This window comes from Microcaecilia unicolor, chromosome 12 (genome assembly GCF_901765095.1).
Source record: "Microcaecilia unicolor chromosome 12, aMicUni1.1, whole genome shotgun sequence".
NCBI lineage: Eukaryota > Metazoa > Chordata > Amphibia > Gymnophiona > Siphonopidae > Microcaecilia > Microcaecilia unicolor.
In genome coordinates this window covers 103,501,977-103,525,617 of record NC_044042.1, presented here as the reverse complement: position 1 = coordinate 103,525,617, position 23,641 = coordinate 103,501,977, and the positions used below count along the sequence as shown (strand labels likewise).

At 45.8% G+C, this 23,641-nt stretch overlaps 1 protein-coding gene across 3 annotated transcripts in view; it reads right to left on the bottom strand.

The window, feature by feature from the left end:
• The window catches only part of B4GALNT2 (beta-1,4-N-acetyl-galactosaminyltransferase 2), a 177,382-nt gene extending 156,209 nt beyond the window's left edge, over positions 1-21,173 (bottom strand). Inside the window, exon 1 of one of the 3 annotated variants that reach the window (XM_030221269.1) lies at positions 20,860-21,173. In XM_030221269.1, the coding sequence (XP_030077129.1) occupies positions 20,860-20,873 (14 nt within the window). In that variant the 5' untranslated portion in view covers positions 20,874-21,173. The remainder of the gene's footprint in view (positions 1-20,859) is intronic. The other 2 variants (XM_030221268.1, XM_030221267.1) reach the window with 2 other exon arrangements.
• Positions 21,174-23,641: the final 2,468 nt, after the last annotated feature.

Below are 23,641 nucleotides of genomic sequence, written 5' to 3'. Positions count from 1 at the left end.
CACTATAGTCTTCTCAGTGGTACGCTTAGGAGCCAGATAATCACCTGGGTCATAATCTACAGGTATGGTAGTAGGGCACATAGGAGTACCTGGAGAAACTACCCACACAGATTCTCCTTTTTCTGGGAGAACATTAGTATAGTTACAGGGAATGGGAAGAACAGTTGAGATGCTTCTTGTTAAACAAAACACTCCAGAGGCTGGATAGGGAGACGTAAAAACTGGCCTTAGAGAAGAGTCAGAGGGGGAAGTAGCATTATAAAAGGACCACCAAGTATAATCCTGGCTCCAAGGACCTGAACTCGAAAAGTAGGGAGGTATAAGAGCTGGGAGTTGCACAGGGACAGGAACAGCTGGGACATCTGTAGTATAAGGAGAAAATCGGGAACACACAATACAAGGGGAAGTAATCTTTGCCTGGCTAATTAGTTCCTGGACAGAGTGTAACCAAAGGTTGGAGCGAGTTGGGGTATTAGGAACAAGGAGGCAAGGAGTAGAAAACAACAAAAGCATCCAAACTACTAACATTTTCTTTCTTCCTAATCTAAAACAAATACAGCAAACTAATTAAGCAATAATATTTCAACAGTCTGTGCTAATCACAGATTACACTCATATAGTGTTCTCAGTCTTTGAGTTCTTATACCAGTTGGGATAGACCCTCAACTGACAAGGATCAAGCTCTCAAATTCCAAGAAAGCCAGAATCAGGCAAGAAAGAGTCTCAGTGTGAAGCCGAAGTTCAGCCGCTCCTGCAGTATGCAGTTGACCCTTCTTTTCAGCTAGTAGATTCTTTGGTTCGGGTCAAGCGCAACTTCAATGGCTCCGCTGGATCACTTTCTGCTCTCCACTGTCTAGGCTCCGTCTGATCCGTGCTGGGCTCAGTCTGGTCAGCAGACTTAATTCGAGACCAATGGACCCATGGAGTAATCCCTGCGACCTTCACAGCTGCAGGGGTAGAAAGCAAAACAGTAAAAGGTCCTTTCCATCGGGGCCCCAGAGGCTGAAGCCTCCAATCTTTCACCCAAACTCTATCCCCTGGCAGGAAGGAATGTACCTGAGCCTGGAAGGGGACAGGGTTTATTTCTCTCACATAAGACTGAAGCTCAGAAATTATCTTTCCCAAGAGGGCTACCTGCTCCTGCACCTGGGCAGACCCTAAAATCCCTATGTCTCCCTTAATTCCCTGTAAAATGGCTGGGGGCTTCCCATACACAATTTCAAAGGGAGAGAGGGCTGTTCCTTTAGTTGGGGTGCATCGGAGGCGGAAGAGGGCTAGTGGCAATGCCTGTGGCCATTTCAATTGGGTTTCCTGACAAATCTTTGCTAGGCTATTTTTCAAGGTTCTGTTTGCTCGCTCAACCTGCCCTGAACTCTGGGGAAGATAGGCACAATGCAATTTCCAGGTAATGCGCAATGCGCGGGACAGGGCCTGAAGTGTAGCTTCAACAAAGGCGGGACCATTATCTGAACCTATGGCAAGGGGCAATCCATACCTGGGGATGACATCCCTAAGGAGAGCTCGAGCTACTTCTGTGGCTTTCTCAGTAACTGTAGGATATGCTTCCACCCACCCAGAAAAGGTACAAACCATAACTAAGAGATATCGGAGCCTACCGCTCCTGGGCATTTCTGTGAAGTCTATAACTAGGGACTCAAAGGGTGTTAGTCCTCTAGACTGAACTCCTGGTGGAATACGGGGTCCCTGACGAGCATTATTCTGGGCACAGAGAGTACATCGGGCAGAGGCAGTGGCAACCAGACTATCCAATCCTTCCAGCACCACTACTCGATTGAGTAGACGGGCTAGTGCTGTTTTCCCTAAGTGTGATAGGTCATGAGCTTGAGACACTACAGGCCAAGCTAGGTGGCGTGGCACCAGAACTCTGGTATCAGGGAGATGTAACCAGCCATCAGGTCTCCTTACTGCACCTTCTTCTTGAGCCCATTTCTCTTCCATTTGGGTATACATAGGTGTCCATTCTTGCAATCGAATTTGGAACAGGGGAGTCACAGTACTTGCTGGAGGTCCTCGAGCAGCTTCCTTGGCCACCCGATCAGCATGGCGATTCCCTCGGGCCACTGGAGTATCTATTCTTTGGTGTCCCCTACAGTGAATAACAGCTACCTTCTTAGGGGCCCAAACAGCCTCTAGCAGCTGAAGTATTTCAGGTCCATACTTAACAGGTTGGCCTGCAGCATTTATGAGTCCCTTTTCCTTATACAAAGCTCCATGAGCATGTAGAGTTGTGAAGGCATACTTGGAATCAGTATAAATGTTGGTTACCAGTCCTGCTGCTAGCTCCAGGGCTCGTATGAGGGCCACAAGTTCTGCTTTCTGGGCTGAAGTTCCTTGGGGCAGGGCTCTTGCTTCTATCACCTTGTCTTCTGTCACCACAGCATAGCCTGCCAATCGCTTAGAGTTCTCCACATAACTGCTTCCATCTGTGAAATAAATTACATCTGGGTCCCTCCACGGCACATCTTTAAGATCTGGTCGACTGGAGTACACTTCATCCATAGTTTGGATACAATCATGATCCGGTGGTCCCTCAGATGCTGGCAAAAGAGTAGCAGGATTGAATGTAGCCACTGTTTCCAGGTGTATCCGTGGATTCTCACACAAACTGGCTTGGTACTTAACCATGCGGTTATTTGTAAACCAGTGGTTGCCCTTATACTCCATGAGGGTGAGAACTGCATGGGGGACTTTAACAACCAGTTCTTGCCCCAAGGTCAACTTATCAGCTTCCTGGACCAGTAAGGCTGTTGCTGCAATGGCCCTCATGCAGGCTGGCCATCCTTTAGCCACTCCATCCAGCTGTTTAGACAGGTATGCAACAGGCCTCTGCCAGGATCCCATCATCTGGGTCAGCACACCCAGAGCAACCCCCTGTCGCTCATGGACATACAATGAGAAAGGTTTCTCCACATCAGGAAGGCCTAACGCAGGGGCTTGGAGTAGGGCTTTCTTTATAGCAATGAAGGATTGTTGAGCTGTAGGTCCCCATTCAAATGGTTCCTTTTCACCCCCCTTTGTGGCTTGGTAAAGGGGTTTCGCCATCAATGCAAAATTTGGAATCCAAATTCTGCAAAATCCGGCTGCTCCCAGAAATTCCCTAACTTCTCTTCTGGACTTGGGTTGGGGAATTGCAGCAACTGCTTGCTTCCTACTAGCATCCAGTCTCCGACTTCCCTGGGAAATGCAAAAGCCCAGATACTTCACTTCTGACTGACAGAGTTGGGCCTTTGAGCGTGAGACCTTATAGCCTGCATCCAAGAGTAGCTCCAGCAATTCTCTAGTAGCCTCAAAACACTCTTCCTGGGTCACTGCTGCAATCAGGAGGTCATCTACATACTGGAGTAAAACTCGCCTGGAAGGCTCAGATTTAAAAGTCTTAAGGTCTTGTCCTAGGGCAGTCCCAAAAATGGTGGGGGAGTTCTTGAACCCCTGTGGCAGGCGGGTCCATGTATACTGAAGCTTCCTTCCTGTTACTGGGTTTTCCCATTGAAAGGCAAAAAGCAATTGACTGGCGGGGGCCACCCGAATACAAAAGAAGGCATCTTTTAGGTCTAGTGTCGTGAAATGGGTAGCTCCAGAAGGTATCAATCCTAACAGGACATATGGATTAGGCACTACAGGGTGTAATGAAATAGTGGATTTGTTGACCACTCGTAAGTCTTGGACTGGCCGGTAGTCCTCAGTCCCTGGCTTCTGAACTGGCAATAGTGGCGTATTCCATGGAGACTGGCAAGGACGAATAATTCCATGGGATAACAGACGATTCAGGTGTGCCTGGATCCCTTCCAGAGCCTTTCGGGGAATTGGGTATTGGCGAAGATGGATTGGCCGGGCACTTGGAAGTAAATCTACATGGACAGGAGGAATATTTCGGGCCAACCCTGGGGGATTATCTTCTGCCCATACCCCACTGACCTGAAAGCTGTCTGCCAGGGGTAGGTCAACTTGGCCCTGTGACTGATGCAGCCGCCATTCTTCTTCAAGAGGGCAACAGAAACTCAATATACCCTTAGGGCTGGATGTCAGGGGCCGAAAGGAGACTGAAGTCTGGCCATCAGAGTCAAAAGAAATTTGGGCCCTAAGCTTGGACAGCAGGTCTCGACCTAACAAAGGGATTGGACAGTCTGGCATATACAGGAATTCATGAGTGACTGTGTGTGAGCCTAATTGGCATCTACGGGTTGTCAGGAAAGGCCTCCGGTTCTGCACCCCCGTGGCTCCCACCACTCGGACAGTTTTTCCAGACACAGGCGCTAATCGCTCCGTTACAACAGAATGTTCAGCTCCTGTATCAATCATGAATGGAATTGAGCGGCTCCCTATAGTTAACTTGACCATAGGTTCCTGGGAGCCCAGTTTGTAGGAACCCGGTCTGTCCTATTCGTCCCATTCTGCCATCTCAGCTATCCCGATGATGTCAGATTCAGGAGGCTCATATCTTCCCTCTCGAACTCGGCCTCGGCTTCCTCGATCTCCTGGTCCCCTTCTCAGTCCCTGGCGCCTCTGGGGGCATTCATCTTTCCAGTGCCCTCTTTCCTTACAATAGGCACACTGATCCCTCTCCAATCTTGGTCTGGGATTCTCCCCCCTTGGCCGGGATTGATTGAAGGAATCTCGGGGCCTGGCTGGTGGTCCGGGGTCCCACTTTGGCTTCCCATTAGCTAGAGGTCGACCTCGATTAAGGGTGGAATTAGTAATGGCTGCCGCTAAAAGGTCGGCCTTCTTCTGCATCTTCCGGTCAGCCTCTCGGCGCACCTCCTGATCTCTATTAATGAAAACCTTGGTTGCGATCTCAATTAGCTGGGTGGTATTCATCCCTGCGAATCCCTCTTGACGCTGCAACTTCTTCCGGATATCTGGCATACTCTGGGCCACCAATGCGCTATTCACCATTCTCTGGTTTTCTAGGGCTTCAGGGTCAAATGGGGTGTATGTTCTGTAGGCTTCAATTAGTCGCTCTAGAAAGGCCCCAGGGGATTCAGTTGCCCCTTGGAGAATTTCAGAGACCTTTGCTAGATTAATGGGCCTCTTTATGCCTTTCCTCATACCTTCCAGCAAGTCCCGGCAATAGCCAGACAACAGTTCATAGTGCTGCCCATCATTTGGATCCCAATCTGGAGCTGCGCGAGGAAACCGAGCTCTAACCCATCCCTCTGGGTCCTGTGTCCCCCCGGGGACACGCTCTCGCGTGATGGCCTCAGCATTTTGCAAAATCTTCCGCCTCTCCTCAGTTGTGAAGAGGGTCAGGAGAAGTTGTTGACAATCAGTCCAGGTTGGGTTATGGGTGGCCATAATGCTAGTCACTAGGTCCACCACTGCCTGAGGCTTTTCAGTATAAGAGGGGTAATGCGTCTTCCAATTCAGGAGATCAGTGGTTGTGAAGGGTACATACTGATAGGCCTGTGCCTGTATAACCTGACCCTCATTATTAGGATCCGGTCGAGTGATGGTTACCTGTCGGAGTGGCAGAACTCTCGAGGAGGTGGGAATGGAACCTGAGGTAGAGCTAGGAGCTACCCTCCTATCATGCTCAAAAGTAATTGCAGCAGGTCTAACCCATTCAGTGGAGGTAGGTTGAAATCCTGAGGGATGGGGAGGGGTACTCATAGACTGAGAGGTGGTCACAGGTGATTCAGTCCATTGAAAGGGATGCCGGGCCCCTAATGAATGGGTAGGGGTATTAGAGGGAGAGGCTGGGCTGTCAGGAGTTGAGGAGTCAGGGAGTGGAACCCAAAGCGGGTCTTCAGAGGTTAACAGGAGAGGATGTGGCACAGAAGGGTAGAGACTGGGTGAAAAGTCCAACCTAGGGTGTGGCAGGTTTTGCACAGGAGGGGAAGAACTATCCGGAGAAGCCTGTGCTGGAGAGGCTTGGGCTGGGCGGCGTGGATCTCTGGGGGTGGCACGGAACCCCAACAATGGGCCATAAGGTGGTGGCTCAAGGTCTGAGGGGTCATCAGAGAGTATGGGTTTCTCGGACAGGGTAGGGGCGGAAGCCACCGATTGGGTGGTAGGCTTCCTGGGGCTCTTTCCCTCTTCTAGTTTAGATTTTCTAATCTTTCTTTGAACTCGGCCTAACATGAATTTTACTGGGGATCCCATATAAGTTTTTAACCAGGAAGGAGGGTCAGTCACAAGGCTGTCCCAGGAATCTATATAAGGGAGTTGTTCAGAATATTCTGGTTCTCCTACAACTATGCTGTAGACCTTCCGGATTACTTCAATATCTAAGCTGCCACTAGGGGGCCACCCCACTCCCATAGATGGCCACTCAACTTCACACAAGGTTCTTAAAGTACTTAAGCTTAAAGTCTGTCCATAGTCATTAATTAAAAATCCTTTTTTAAAGTTCTTAAGCATACAATCTAGGGGGGTAGCAATTTGTCTAGATGATGTCCCACCCATAATGCTTACAGTTACAACACACAAAAGGGAGGGAGTTTTTGGATTTGCGGTAAGGGGTCCGCAGATCCGGAAACAAAAGGGTAGAACAAACAACAATCGCTTCCTTCCGTTGCTGGTCAATTGAACTCGCGTTAATTGAAAACGCAGCTATAAGAAGTCCGCACTCAGTTAATCATTCACGCATCACACATTCCATACAGAAAATCCCACCCAACAATTTCAGATTTCTCAGATACAGATAAGCTCAAGCGTTTTCGCTTCTAGTCCCCGCGACTAGAAGGTACTAGGGCCTTCGCTGAGAGTTGATCAGGCTCTCCTTCCTCAATTTTTGAGGGGCTGATTTACAATTTTCTAGCTAGAATTACAATACAAAATACAGAATACATACCCGGCGAATGTTCTCCAGTCAGTTGGGTGCTGGGATTAATGCAGGATTGATCCCACTGCTGCCACCAAGAATTGTTGCAGGAATTGATACATGAATTTGTGATGCTTCAGGAGTCAGACAGCACACACCAGTATGAGAGAGAAATCTTCTTTATTTGCCAGCAAACAAAGCAGGACATCAGTTCTAGCTCTCTTCTCTCTCTCTCAGCTCTCTGGATGTTATGGCTTTTGTCTGTCCTCTTCAGCTCTCTTCTCTTCTGTTGTCTTCCAGCTTTCTTTCAGCTCTCCTTCCTTTCTTCTGACGTAAACTGCTTCTGCTCCTACTTAAATACTGTTCTATCCCCCTCCTAGCCTTGCCCCCCCTTACTCTCCAATTGGTTAAGGAATAGATTGGTTACCTGGCCTCAACCAATCATTACTTTAAAAATATCAGTTACATAGGTTCCAGACATCCTAAACTGACCTGCGACCTGGGGCCCCTTACACCAGACATTTGGGCTCCAGTCTCTTACATGTTATTATGATTGATTTCTCATATTCCTAATCAGCTTCATACTACCTGCTAGCTGAACTCTGGCATTCATTAAAGGGGTCAAGGGCCAATCTTACTTAATGGCATACGGCTATGGTCTGTTATTACTTTCAGGAGGCCAGTCCTACACTTAGCTATAATTAATCAAGGAGAAGAGAGCTGACTAGTTCTGACCTCGTTCACCTATCAGCTTATACATTGAACCAGCCAGAACTATGGCTAAGTCAAACCACATGTTGGCCTCTTCACTGCAGCCCTACTCAGAACGTCAGACAGAGAGTTGAACAAACATTCCACACAGAATTATTAATTTACACAGAATACAGCATATTCTAAAGTAAGCATCCTTATAAGACATATTCTACATACTTATAATGGTCTATATATCTAAGCTATCTTCTTATAACAAAATCTACATATCAAGAACTTCTGAAATAGTATTTCAGCTTTAAACTACAGTATGCCTAACAGTATACAAATGTTGAGCTAGCATTCATTATTCACAAGGGTGAAAGAAATTCCTGTCTCTGACCTTTCTAACCTAGCCCGGCAAACGCTAGACTTCTAGTAATTAATTCCAGCCTGCATTCCTTTATCTTGCTTGCAAGGTAAAAAGCTAGAATTCAAACACCACTTTTAAACCCCAGATTTTAACAGAATTAACCCTTAATATGATTTCTTAGAATTATTCTTTGCCCATGGCTGCCTCACTGCGACTACTGCATTCCGGCATGGCCTCTCCGCCCATGCCATCAAACAGCTGGGCCGCTGGAAATCCACAGCCTACCAAACCTACATCAGACCACCCCTGACTGCGGAGCAATACAGCTAACCTCTTCCTTCCTTTTGCAGGTCTCCAGCCTTGCCCAGGGGCTGTATGGATCATCGAACACTCTTACATTGCCAATGCTGGCAAGCGCTTGACAGCTCGGGGAATGGGCCTGTACCTAAGGTCGGACAGAAAGGGGGCAACACTTACATGTATCGGGATTCCTGGCATGAGATGGCACCAGCTTATGTCATCTGTCCTTTGGCTACTGGACGCCGCACCCCATCCAGATGTCCTACTCGTTCACTTGGGGGGCAACGACATTGGCCACACTTCATGCCACCGCCTGATCGCCATGGAAAAGCAGGACCTCCTGGAACTTGATGCGCTTATGACTACCACCACTATCCTCTGGTCGGTCATCATCCCGCGATGGCATGGATCCTCTTCCAGAGGTGTAACCAAGGTCAATCGCCAGATTGGCAAATGGGTGGAGCAACTCGGCAGAGCAAAGATCTGGCACCATTGAGCTTCCCCTCTCATTCAGGGGTACTTTCTCCCAGATTCTACCCATCTCTCGGAAGTAGCGGACTACCTCCTTCTTAATGACTTTCAGGAGGCGCTTGAGAGACTGTACTGAAAATGACTGGGGAAAGGGGGGGACCCGGAGGACCTTCAAGTCAGGCCCCCCGGGTTGTGGCAGAGGCACCCAAACCTGGGAATTCTGGGATGTGCTGGAACAACAGGTGACAGGAAGATCGGCCGTTCCAGACAAGGGACAGGAGCACTCACTGATGCAGACCAATCACCTCGCTGGCTATTCATGGCAGGTAGAACACTGGTCGAGGAGTGCAGTCCCAAGCAGACGGATGCTTGGCCACGCTGGGGGCGGAGTCATGGCTGGCTGACGTGTGGGGCAGTGATGCAGGCTCTCTAGCTGGAATGGCATGGCGGAGGGCAGAAGCATCCGCAACGTCCCGCCCAAGGCTCGGGTGCTTCCTAGGGATTGTTTAATGTGTTTTCAATAAAGCTGTGGCCATTTATTCCCAGAAATAAAATCTGTCTCATGCTTGATCTGTGAGTGCATTAAGGGGAAGAGCAAGGGGAAGGGGGCGAGAGGGTTTGCAGCCTGCCTATGTTAGAGAAGGCCAGCGAGGTGCCTGCCGAGCAGCCGCACGTAACATGGCGGCTGCCACACGGCAGCACCCTGGCCGAGCTTCCCTTCTCTTCTGGCTTTCCCATTGCCTGGGTGACGTCGCGGGGGCCCAGCCCCCCTCATTGGTGGGGAGGCCGGAGGAGGGAGGAACCCCTCTGCACCGCATAAAAGCTGACGACGAGACGAGAGGGGTCTCTCCTTCGGCAGCGAGCGGTGCGCGAGTTTCCTAGCCCTCCCCCCCCCCCTCTTTTTCACACCGCCCAGGAGGCACATGGTGCACACAAGGCCATGATTATAAGGGCTCGGGATTCCAACAGCTCCGAGACTTCCAGTTAACTTGACATACCCACTGGGGATTGACTGTAAATTCGTGTGATGCCCATATGGCTACAGACTCTTGGGGGAGCACCTGCATGCACTGTTATTGTTAACTTATAATGCTCACTGTTGTGGAATGTTAATTCTTTGATATACTAAGCTACTATAAAGAATGATGAAGATTGCCCAGTAATGTTAACATGCCATTGTCATTTCTTTGCGTTACCATGTTTGATAGAAATTGTTGTACTGTTAGGACTGCAGAGAAGGAGGGGGTCTTGGGGAGGCCAAAGGGAATTGTTATTCTTTGTCTCCCTCTAGGCGTGTTATTAACAGCCATTGTATACTGTCACAGCAGCGGAGGCACCCGAGCCTGGGAATTCTGGGATGTGCTGGAACAACAGGTGAAAGGAAGATCGGCCGTTCCAGACAAGGGACAAGAGCACTCACTGATGGCAGACCAATCACCTTGCTGGCTATTCATGACAGGTGGAACACTGGTCAAGGAGTGCAGTCCCAAGCAGACAGATGCTCGGCCACGCTGGGGGCGGAGTCATGGCTGGCCGACGCGTGGGGCGGTGATGCAGGCTCTCTAGCTGGAATGGTATGGCGGAGGGCAGAAGCATCCGCAACGTCCCACCCAAGGCTCGGGTGCTTCCTAGGGATTGTTTCATGTGTTTTCAATAAAGCTGTGGCCATTTATTCCCAGAAAGAAAATCTGTCTCATGCTTGATCTGTGAGTGCATTAAGGGGAAGAGCGAGGGGAAGGGGGCGAGAGGGTATGCAGCCTGCCTATGTTACTGCTTTTATCACATTCTCTGGCAACAAATACATGTTGAGTGAATAAATATTTTCTCCAGTTTTATTGTTGTCTGCACCTTTGTATTTCTGTTTCGTTTGTAAACTGACTAGTTCTACAGGATCAACATGAGAAAATATAGCCTTGCTGTTTTTATAAGGTTTATTATTCTTATTTCTACTACTACTACTACTACTACTACTACTTAGCATTTCTATAGCGCTGCCAGGGTTACGCAGCGCTGTACAAGTTTAAACATGGGGAAGGACAGTCCCTGCTCAAGAGAGATTACAAATAGAGCTGAAAAATGAACTTGTGGAGCTACTGTTAGTAATATGCAATTTATCCCTAAAATCAGATGTGGTACCGGAAGATTGGAGGGTGGCCAATGTAACGCCGCTTTTTAAAAAGGGTTCCAGAGGAGATCCAGGAAATTATAGACCGGTGAGTCTGACGTCGGTGCCGGGAAAAATGGTGGAGGCTATTATTAAGAATAAAATTATGGAGCACATACAAAAGCATGGGCTACTGAGAGTCTGAGACAAAGTCAGCATGGATTTAGTGAAGGGAAGTCTTGCCTCACAAATCTACTGCATTTTTTCAAGGGGGTGAACAAACATGTGGACAAAGGGGAGCCGGTGGATATTGTATATTTAGATTTTCAGAAGGCGTTTGACAAAGTGCCTCATGGAAGATTCCAAAGGAAACTGGAGAGTCATGGGATCGGAGGCAGTGTATTATTATGGATTAAGAGCTGGTTAAAAGATAGGAAGCAGAGAGTAGGGTTGAATGGTCAGTATTCTCGATGGAGAAGGGTAGTTAGTGGGGTACCTCAGGGGTCTGTGCTGGGACTGCTGCTTTTTAACATATTTATAAATGACCTTGAGATGGGAGTAACTAGTGAGGTAATTAAATTCGCAGATGACACAAAGTTATCCAGGGTCGTCTCGTCGCGGGAGGAGTGTGAAAGATTACAAGAGGACCTTGTGAGACTGGGGATTGGGCGTCCAAATGGCAGATGAAGTTCAACGTTGACAAGTGCAAAGTGATGCACGTGGGAAGGAGGAACCCGAATTACGGCTATGTCATGCAAGATTCCGCTTTAGGAGTTACAGATCAAGAAAGGGATCTGGGAGTCATCGTGGATAGGACGTTGAAATCTTCCGTTCAATGTGCTGCGGCGGCCAAGAAGGCAAACAAAATGTTGAGTATTATTAGAAAAGGGATGGAAAACAAGCATGAGGATGTTATAATGCCGTTATATCGCTCCATGGTGCGACCGCACCTGGAGTATTGTGTTCAGTTCTGGTCGCCTCATCTCATAAAAGATATAAAGGAATTGGAGAAGGTGCAGAGAAGGGCGACGAAAATGATAAAAGGGATGGGACGACTACCTTATGAGGAGAGGTTAAGAAGGCTAGGACTCTTTAGCCTGGAGAAAAGGCGGCTGAGGGGTGATATGCTAGAGGTCTACAAAAGTTTGAGTGGGGTAGAGCGGACAGATGTGAAGCGTTTGTTTACGCTTTCTAACAATAATAGAACTAGGGGACACAAGATGAAATTAGAATGTGGTAGGTTTAAAACAAATTGGAGAAAGATTTTCTTTACTCAGCGCGTGGTTAGACTCTGGAACTCATTGCCGGAGAAGGTAGTGACAGCAGCTGGCCTTGCTGAGTTTAAAGGGGGTCTGGACAGATTCCTGAAGGAAAAATCCATTGATCGTTATTAAATTTTGGGATTTTGCCAGGTTCTTGAAGCCTGAATTGGCCGCTGTCGGAGACGGAGTGCTAGGCTTGATGGACCTTTGGTTTTTTCCCAGCCTGGCAGTGCTTATGTACTTATGCTTACGTACTTATGTACTTATGTAATGGGCAACTACCAACAGCATTAAAAAGGGCAGTGGTATGTCCTTTGCTCAAGAAAAACAACCTTGACCAGGACAAGCTTGATAGTTACCAGCCAGATCTAACATCCCATTACTAGGAAAACTTATTGAACAGTCTGTGTTCAACTCAGCGATTGGCTAGAAGAGGGAAACTGGATTCAGACCCAGTTATGGAACAGAAATGGTCCTTGGATCCCTATTAGATGATCTTCACAGAAACCAAGACAGGGGATTTGCCGCGGTGTTAGCACTGTTAGACTTCTCAGCGGCTTTTCACACTGTCCAATATCCGACAACTTGAAAATCCTAGGAGTAACGTTAGACAACCACCTAACTCTAGAACCTCACGCAAAGGCCATGACGAAGAAGATGTTCAACATGATGTGGGTATTGAAAAGAGTAAAACCATTCCTCCCCCAAAAAACTTTCCGCAATCTGGTACAATCCACAGTACTCACCCAAGCCGACTACTGCAACAGTATCTTCATTGGTTGCAAAGCCCAAATCCTAAAAAAAAAACTCCAGACTGCCCAAAACACGGCAGCCAGACTAAATTTTGGTAAATCACGGTTTGAAAGTGCCACACCTCTCCGGGAAAAACTCCATTGGCTCCCCATCAAAGAACGAATAAACTTCAAAGTCCACACACTGATCCACAAGATCCTCCACGGAGAATCTCCAAGTTACATGACCAATCTAATCGACCTTCCAGCCAGGAACAGGTCCAAATCTTCTCGAACATATCTCAACTTTCACCTGCCTAATTGCAAAGGTCTCAAATACAAAACCTACTATGCATCCAACTTCTCCGTCATAGGCAGCCAACTTTGGAACGCCATACCAAGATTCATCCGAACAACAAATGAAAATCTACGCTTCCGTAAGCTGCTGAAAACATACCTCTTCAAACAAGCCTATCCACACGACCCAACTTAATATACAACCCCAATCCACACCACTAACATTAAACATGTCTCAATCCTTCCCCCCACATCTCCTCCTGTCCTTCTCTATACAATTGTTTTATCTTTGTGATACCTTTTACCCATACATTGTATTACCCTATGATACTTTGTACCCATACATTGTTATCTCTGTGACACCTTGTACCCATACATTGTAAGCCGCACTGAACCTGCTATTGAGCAGGAAGAGCGGGGTATAAATGCTATAAATAAATAAATAAATAAATAGATCAATCATGATATCATGCTAGTATGACTAGCAGAAACAGATATTAATGTTACAGGACTTGCTTGGTTCAGATCCTAACAGAAAGGCAACGGTTCATATGGTTCGGCAGCACCTCATTCCCACTATGGGCACTGACCTGCTGTATATCTAAATGAAAGACTCCAGAGTAAATTGGAGAGTCATGGGATAGGAGGTAGTGTTCTATTGTGGATTAAAAACTGGTTAAAAGATAGAAAACAGAGAGTAGGGTTAAATGGTCAGTTTTCTCAATGGAGAAGGGTACATAGTGGGGTTCCCCAGGGGTCTATGCTTGGACCGCTGCTTTTTAACATATTTATAAATGATCTAGAGATGGGAGTAACTAGTGAGGTAATGAAATTTACTGATGACACAAAGTTATTAAAAGTTGTTAAATCGCATGCATTATTGATCAGTTTCAACGCTGAAAAGGCGTTTGATCGTGTAGAATGGCCCTTTTTGTTTTCTGTCCTCACTAAATACGGATTTACTGGCTGGTTTGTGCAAGCAATTCAAGCCTTGTATACCTCTCCTCGAGCACGGGTCCTGGTAAATGGAACATGGTCAGAGAATTTTAAGATTAGTCGAGGAACTAGACAAGGGTGCCCACTGTCACCGTTGCTCTTCGCTCTTTATCTAGATCCTCTAATCCGGGATGTAATTTCAAATAGGACTATTAGAGGAGTAACGATTGGACAGGCGGAATTTAAAATCGCGGCATTCGCCGATGATTTATTAATGACTCTTACTAGTCCCCGTAAGTCTCTTGCGGATCTTTTAGAAGTTTTTGCAGAATTTGGAGATTACTCCAGTTTTACACTTAATCTAGAGAAATCGGAAGCTCTGGCTATCCCTATGACTACCCGATTTTTTTGGAAAGAAGATTTTCCTTTGAGATGGGCAGAAGGCTCATTTCGGTACTTGGGAGTTCTTCTGACAGCTCAGATGGAGGATATATACAAGCTGAATGTCACTCGGTTGCTTAATCATACTGCGCAACAGCTGGACACCTGGAGGGCCTTACCTTTGCCATTGATAGGTCGGGTTAGCCTTATTCGAATGGTAATTCTACCTAGGTGGTTATATGTCCTGCAGGTTTTGCCGCTGAAATTACTTCAAAAAGACATTAAACAATTCTATCAATTAGTGGGGCGGTTCTGTTGGGCAAGAAAGAAAGCTAAGCTCAAGATGCACTTTTTGCTGGGAGCCTGGCAACACGGAGGATTGGGTCTCCCTAATTTGCAATATTACAACCTTGCTAGTTTGATGCGGGTGGTGAGAGATTGGGTTTTCTCTTCACACACACATACACCTCTGGAGTTGGAGAAAGCTTATTTTAGCCCCTACGACTTGATCACCCTACTACATATAGAAAACATTTCATTGCCACAGAGGTTGAAACATTGTATACTTTTATTGCCTCTACAAGCAGCGTGGAGAGGCTTGGCAAAGAAACTGGGGGGTAACCCGAGTATATCAGAATTGTTGTCTATAAGGGTATCAATAGAAATCAAACAAAATAAAACATGGAAAAGAAAATAAGATGATACCTTTTTTATTGGACATAACTTAATACATTTCTTGATTAGCTTTCGAAGGTTGCCCCTCTTCCTCAGATCGGAAATAAGCAAATGTGCTAGCTGACAGTGTATATAAGTGAAAACATTCAAGCATTACTATGACAGTAAAATAGATACTATTGGAGATTCTACATGGAATGTTGCTACTATTGGAGATTCTACATGGAATGTTGCTACTATTGGAGATTCTACATGGAATGTTGCTATTCCACTAGCAACATTCCATGTAGAAGGCTGCGCAGGCTTCTGTTTCTGTGAGTCTGACGTCCTGCACGTACGTGCAGGACGTCAGACTCACAGAAGCAGAAGCCTGCGCGGCCACATTGGTGATCTACAAGGGCCGACTTCTACATGGAATGTTGCTAGTGGAATAGCAACATTCCATGTAGAATCTATAGAAATCAAACAAAATAAAACATGGAAAAGAAAATAAGATGATACCTTTTTTATTGGACATAACTTAATACATTTCTTGATTAGCTTTCGAAGGTTGCCCTTCTTCCTCAGATCGGAAATAAGCAAATGTGCTAGCTGACAGTGTATATAAGTGAGAACATTCAAGCACTTATATACACTTATATACACTGTCAGCTAGCACATTTGCTTATTTCCGATCTGAGGAAGAAGGGCAACCTTCGAAAGCTAATCAAGAAATGTATTAAGTTATGTCCAATAAAAAAGGTATCATCTTATTTTCTTTTCCATGTTTTATTTTGTTTGATTTCTATTGATAACCTTAAGAGTGGACTAACACGGCTACCACACTCCTCTACTTGTCTATAAGGGGAAATCCGATGTTCCCACCAGGGTTGGAAAATCCAGTCTTTATACAATGGGAGGAAAAAGGCCTTATACGTTTGGAAACAATATTAGATGCAGAAAGAAGTTTGAAATCCCTAGGACAACTCACACTAGAGGGAAATTGGAGGTACATTTTTAGCTATGGTCAGATGAAGCATTATATTCAATCCTTGGATGGGGAGGCATTAAAACTTCATTTAGGGGAGAAAATCCGAAAATTTTTTGATGATATCTCTGATGAAGCCCCATCAATCTCGCAGCTCCAGAAGACATTGTGGACCCTGACACCGCGAGTGGGGTTGACTCAGCTCCGTCGGCGGTGGGAGGCAGATACAGGAGCGGATTTATCTAACTGGGATGTTGAAGCCTACATAAAAAGTATTCCCCGGCTAATCAGTGGAGCTAATTATAGGGAATGTGCATTCAGGGTGTTACACAGAGCCTATATCACACAAGCTCAATTGTCCCGAATGGGAGGAATCCTTACACCAAAATGCTTGAAATGTAATCTTGTGGAGAACACTTTTTACCACGCATTTTGGGAATGTTTAATGATTCAGAGCTATTGGCGGAAGATAGTAAACTTTATGACTTCACTGATATCACGTAGAATAGTGGGTACTCCTCTGCAATTGATATTGGACTGCCCAGGTGCATTCCGGGGTTTAACAGCAGATGAGACACTTCTATGTCGAAAGTTATGTCTGGTGGCAAAAAAATGCATATTACAATCTTGGACTTCAGATAAACCTCCTGACTATTGGCATTGGCGAAACCAGACACATCAACTGATGACATGGGAAGCAAGGGAGGCTAAAGGTTCATGCCGCCGTAAGGCGCGTTTTCTAAAGCTTTGGGGGCCATTGTTAGACATACTAACCCAAAGAGGACGGAGTCTTGTACTTAACACGTTATAACCGAGAAGCAGTCAAAGATACATATTTATGACCTTATTTTTAGAAACACACATTTGATGAGATTCAAGGAGGGAGGGGATAATGGGGGGGGGGGGGGGTAAAGGGATGGGGGGGTAGGAGCATTATAAGGAGTGTTCATTTGCTAATTTGTTATAAAAGTTCCTTTGAGTGTTGGTTTAATTGGAAGAGGAAAACACTAAGATGCTGGTTGTATACCATGTTCATTATGGCTGACAATCTTTGTTGCCACAATCAATAAGGCCAAAGGTTAGTGTGTACTCAAACTGCATGTAATCTGATGGCATACAGGTAGAAACAACACAATGCACAGACTGCTAAACAACTGGCTATTAGAAAACCTGTTTGTTTAATTATAGATTCGCAATAGATTTACTAAATAAAGGTTTAAAGACTATATAGGACACAGTTTCATAGTTATCAGGGTATATGGTTTACATACTGTCCATCCAACAGCGAGCAGATGAAGATAATAGCCACACAATTGCTGATTGTATGGAGCCTCTGGTATTGACTGCAAGAAAATTTCAAATATTTACCTGAGGTTCAGATCCATAATCTGTTTGAGAATTCCATGTACAGTCACTACTAAAGCAATGCGTAAATGACATGGGGACATCCCTCCTATCAAAGAGGGGGAAGGGGATAAAATGTGATAATTGGTTGGCACTCTGTATTAGCTTAACAAAAAAAAAAGTTTCTTTATGAACATTTGTACCTGTGAGGCTGTATATATATGGTCAAGCATGTATTTTATTGAAGTGTCACTAATAAAAATGTTGTAAAATAAAAGTCGTTAAATCGCGGGATGATTGTGAAAAATTACAAGAGGACCTTACGAGACTGGGAGGGCGGCTAAATGGCAGATGACGTTTAATGTGAGCAAGTGCAAAGTGATGCATGCGGGAAAGAGGAACCCGAATTATAGCTACATCATGCAAGGTTCCACGTTAGGAGTCACGGACCAAGAAAGGAATCTAGGTGTCGTCGTTGATGATACATTGAAACCTTCTGCTCAGTGTGTTGCTGCGGCTAAGAAAGTAAATAGAATGTTAGGTATTATTAGGAAAGGAATGGAAAACAAAAATGAGGATGTTATAATGCCTTTGTATCGCTCCATGGTGCGACCGCACCTTGAATATTGTGTTCAATTCTGGTCGCCGCATCTCAAAAAAAAGATATAGTGGAATTAGAAAAGGTGCAGAGAAGGGCAACGAAAATGATAAAGGGGATGGGACGACTTCCCTATGAGGAAAGGCTAAAGCGACTAAGGCTCTTCAGCTAGGAGAAAAGGTGGCTGAGGGGAGATATGTTAGAGGTCTATAAAATAATGAGTGGAGTTGAACGGGTAGATGTGAAGCGTTTGCTTACACTTTCCAAAAATATTAGGACTAGGAGGCATGCGATGAAGCTATAATGTAGTAAATTTAAAACGAATCAAAGAAAATTTTTCTTCATTCAACTTTCTGCCTCGCCTCACCCCATGCTTGGAACAAACTCCCTGAGCCCATACGCCAGGCCCCCTCCCTTCCCATCTTCAAATTGTTATGATTCTGCTGGTTTGGCTGAGGGGGAGGGGGGATGTCTCTTCTGATTGGCTGCCAGGGGTTGTGCTGACGTCAGGGGATAGTACTTTAGCCTGCAGCTGAGGAGTTTCTCTGCTTTTGCGTTACTTATTAGGTTGTTTAGTGGGGGCTGGGCATTGCTCAGCCTCCGGGGCTCTGGGCTGAGTGAGAGCCTTCTCCTTTGTTTGCTTGTTTTAAGGATTTCTCTTCCCAGTGTCCCGGCCTGCTGGCTCAGTGAGTTTAACCCTTTGTGTACTGTGTGTATTGTATTCCTGCCTCTGCCAGTGTCCGCACTCCCTCTGGGGAGGGGAAGCTTCTCTCGGATTGTTTGTTGATTTATGGCACTCTCTCTCTGCTGGCTCTACAAGCTTAACCCTTTGTGTTCTGTGTGCCTCTGTCTACAGTGGGTTTGAGGCAAGGGCTTTCTGCCTTCCTTTTGTGTTTGGTTCCTCTGGCTTCTGCCTGGGGCTCCTACCCTGGTGGGGGGGGGGTTGCTGTGTTAGTTCCCCTGTCCTGCGCTAGTCCCCTGCGTGGGCGTGGCCCGCTCTGGTCCTTTGTTTCCCCCGCTGCCCTATTGCTGGTGTTCAGCGTGTGTCTGGCCTCTTGGGGCCCTCTGGGTTCTTTCACCCCTCCCTGTGTGTGATTGGGTTCCAGTTCAGCCGTGAGGCTCGCACGAGTGGCTCTGTCTGCGTGGGTTCCGGTTCGGCCGCGAGGCCCGCCTGTATGCCTATTTCCCTTCTTCCTGAGGGACAGTGGGGAGGGGTAGCTTAGGGGGTATTGTGTAGCTGGGGTGTGCGGTGGTGGGTCGGTCTCCCCTTGGCCTGGGTCGGCACCCTGCTGGCCTCGGCCAGGGCCCAAGGGCTCACAACCAACCCAACTGATTACACAAATCATTGCTCAAAGCCCACCTCTTCAATGTCGCTTTCGGCACCTAATCACAACACCTCTACTCAGGAAATCTAGACTACCCCAACTTGACCTTTCGTCCCTTAGATTGTAAGCTCTTCTGACCAGGGACCGTCCTTAGTTATTAATTTGTACAGCGCTGCGTAACCCTAGTAGCGCTCTAGAAATGTTAAGTAGTAGTAGTGTAATTAAACTCTGGAACAGAACAGATGACAGCATCGATAAGTACATAAGTATTGCCATACTGGGAAAGACCAAAGGTCCATCGAGCCCAGCATCCTGTTTCCAACAGTGGCCAATCTAGGTCACACTCACAGACACCCGACAAGATCCCAAAAATGTACAAAACATTTTATACTGCTTATCCCAGAAATAGTAGATTTTCCCCAAGTCCATTTAATAACGGTCTATGGACTTTTCCTTTAGGAAGCCGTCCAAACTGTTTTAAAACTCCGCTAAGCTAACCGCCTTTACCACATTCTCTGGCAGCAAATTCCAGAGTTTAATTACACGTTGATTGAAGAAAAATGTAGTAAATTTAAAACGAATCGGAGAAACCTTTTCTTCACTCAACGAACACTGTTACACAATTCTGGTAAATTTGAACACATCAGGGGCTCCTCCCACTCCCTCATTACAGCACCAGAAAAAAAAAAAAAACAGCTTTTCCACTTGGGTTTTTAAACCTCTGCTGCAGCTGTTCTGCTTATATAAAAACTGGCCAGGCCGCTGGGAGATGTAGACTGGACCACTGGTGGGAACAGGGTGGGAATTTACAAACCCTTACAAAAGGGTCAAAATTTGATCTTCTCCCTATCCCACTTGAATTTCTTGGGCATTGTTCTCACATGAGACTGACTTTCCTGCCACTTACAGCTACCCATAATCATTTCATTTGATATTCCACTAGCATATCAGTTTACGGAGACAAAAATGTTTAATAGAAGGGAAATTATCTTTATGCAAAAAAAAAAAAATAGCACATCCAACAGTGATACATTCAAGTTCAATACAAAATCACCAAAAATATACACTAGGCGTGAAAAGGGAAAGGAAGGTGAGAAAGTAGGAGAGAGAGTATATAGTCTCATTCCTCAGAGACTGGTCAGAAAGCGTCAGTAGAATCAGGCATCGCACTTTAGCACCGGGTAGTGGTCAGGAAAGCAAGGAAGAAATAATGGATAAAGGGACAGACTATCTTTAATCCTTCTCTCCCCCTTTGGTTTTGTATTTTCTTTCGTTCCCTCCCCACCCAAGTCTCTCATACTAGACTCTTTTGCTTCTTCTCCAGGATCCCTGTTTTCTTTCTTTGATCCCGGACCTCTTGAGTCTCTTATGTCTGGGACATGCTGCTCTTATTTCTTTTTATCATAGCCAGTTTCTTGACTTCTTTCTCTCTTTTTTTTTTAAGCCTATGTAAAGCAGAAACACAAAAGGAAGCATTCACCATGAGAGTGAATACAAGTGCTTCCACCCAGCCATTAAATAAGCACCATCTAGAAAAAAAAGCTCACACGTCACCCTTTCCTCTAGCTAAAAGAGCTACAGAATATCTGGGTTTTTTTTTTTTAAACAAACTGAGCTCACTAACCTGGATCTCGGCATCCTTACTGTCAGTGATAGCTGCAAGGTACAGGCAAATGAGTTTAATGCAATTGCAAACTTTTGCCAAAGTGAGATCCTGCAAATCCCGCCCCTAACCACACCTACACCTGTCCCTTAACAGAGTAATTGACCTGTAGAGTCTACCTGCTTGTTCCTGTCTGTACTGCTCTACCGAAAAGTGACAGGACCTAGTAGACAATGGCAGACAAAGACCTGTATGGTGTATCCAGTCTGCCCGTAGGGAAACAGGATGGGATTTGATATACTGCCTTTCTGGGGTTCCAATCAAAATGCTTTACACAGGTACTTATTTGTATCTGGGGCAATGGAGGATTATGTGACTTGTCCAGAGTCGCAAGAAGCTGCAGTGGGATTCAAACCCAGCTCCCCGGGTTCTCAGGCTACTGCATTAACTGATCCTATATTTATTTTTAATACCAAATATTTATGTGTTTCTTTATCTGCGTTCTGTATAGAAAAAGAATGGAAAACTACAGGAGGCTTGTAAAAAGCTGAGACCTTGCAAAGGAATGTGCACATGATTGATCAGTGGAATGCTGAACAGTGCAGAAACAGGAGAAAAACAAACCTTGCCTTAAGAACAGATAATGTCTGGGGTGAACAGTTCTTGTCCTATTTTGTTGATAGGTCCACCAGAATTCCAGTGCTGTTAAATGTGTGTATTTTTTATACTGTTTCATGGTAGTTCTATTATTAGGTTTCAGTTTACTGTTTTCAAGTTTACCTCACTTATTGTATTTCTTTATTCTTACATAAGAAATAGACCGCTATTAAATGGACTGGAAAAATTCCTCATTTTTAGGTATAACTTGTCTGGAATGTTTTTACGTTTGGGGAGCGTGCCAGGTGCCCTTGACCTGGATTGGCCACTGTCGGTGACAGGATGCTGGGCTAGATGGACCTTGGTCTTTCCCAGTATGGCACTACTTATGTACTTATGTACTTATGTACTTAAGTACATAAGTACATAAGTAGTGCCATACTGGGAAAGACCAAAGGTCCATCTAGCCCAGCATCCTGTCACCGACAGTGGCCAATCCAGGTCAAGGGCACCTGGCATGCTCCCCAAACGTAAAAACATTCCAGACAAGTTATACCTAAAAATGCGGAATTTTTCCAAGTCCATTTAATAGCGGTCTATGGACTTGTCCTTTAGGAATCTATCTAACCCCTTTTTAAACTCCGTCAAGCTAACCGCCCGTACCACGTTCTCCGGCAACGAATTCCAGAGTCTAATTACACGTTGGGTGAAGAAAAATTTTCTCCGATTCGTTTTAAATTTACCACACTGTAGCTTCAACTCATGCCCTCTAGTCCTAGTATTTTTGGATAGCGTGAACAGTCGCTTCACATCCACCCGATCCATTCCACTCATTATTTTATACACTTCTATCATATCTCCCCTCAGCCGTCTCTTCTCCAAGCTGAAAAGCCCTAGCCTTCTCAGCCTCTCTTCATAGGAAAGTCGTCCCATCCCCACTATCATTTTCGTCGCCCTTCGCTGTACCTTTTCCAATTCTACTATATCTTTTTTGAGATACGGAGACCAGTACTGAACACAATACTCCAGGTGCGGTCGCACCATGGAGCGATACAACGGCATTATAACATCCGCACACCTGGACTCCATACCCTTCCTAATAACACCCAACATTCTATTCGCTTTCCTAGCCGCAGCAGCACACTGAGCAGAAGGTTTCAGCGTATCATCGACGACGACACCCAGATCCCTTTCTTGATCCGTAACTCCTAACGCGGAACCTTGCAAGACGTAGCTATAATTCGGGTTCCTCTTACCCACATGCATCACTTTGCACTTGTCAACATTGAACTTCATCTGCCACTTGCACGCCCATTCTCCCAGTCTCGCAAGGTCCTCCTGTAATCGTTCACATTCCTCCTGCGACTTGACGACCCTGAATAATTTTGTGTCATCGGCGAATTTAATTACCTCACTAGTTATTCCCATCTCTAGGTCATTTATAAATACATTAAAAAGCAACGGACCCAGCACAGACCCCTGCGGGACCCCACTAACTACCCTCCTCCACTGAGAATACTGGCCACGCAATCCTACTCTCTGCTTCCTATCTTTCAACCAGTTCTTAATCCATAATAATACCCTACCTCCGATTCCATGACTCTGCAATTTCTTCAGGAGTCTTTCGTGCGGCACTTTGTCAAACGCCTTCTGAAAATCCAGATATACAATATCAACCGGTTCCCCATTGTCCACATGTTTGCTTACCCCCTCAAAAAAATGCATTAGATTGGTGAGGCAAGATTTCCCTTCACTAAATCCGTGCTGACTTTGTCTCATCAGTCCATGTTTTTGTATATGCTCTGCAATTTTATTCTTAATAATAGCCTCCACCATCTTGCCCGGCACCGACGTCAGACTCACCGGTCTATAATTTCCCGGATCTCCTCTGGAACCCTTCTTAAAAATCGGAGTAACATTGGCTACCCTCCAGTCTTCCGGTACTACACTCGATTTTAGGGACAGATTGCATATTTCTAACAGTAGCTCCGCAAGTTCATTTTTTAGTTCTATTAATACTCTGGGATGAATACCATCAGGTCCCGGTGATTTACTACTCTTCAGCTTGCTGAACTGACCCATTACATCCTCCAAGGTTACAGAGAATTTGTTTAGTTTCTCCGACTCCCCCGCTTCAAATATTCTTTCCGGCACCGGTGTCCCCCCCAAATCCTCCTCGGTGAAGACCGAAGCAAAGAATTCATTT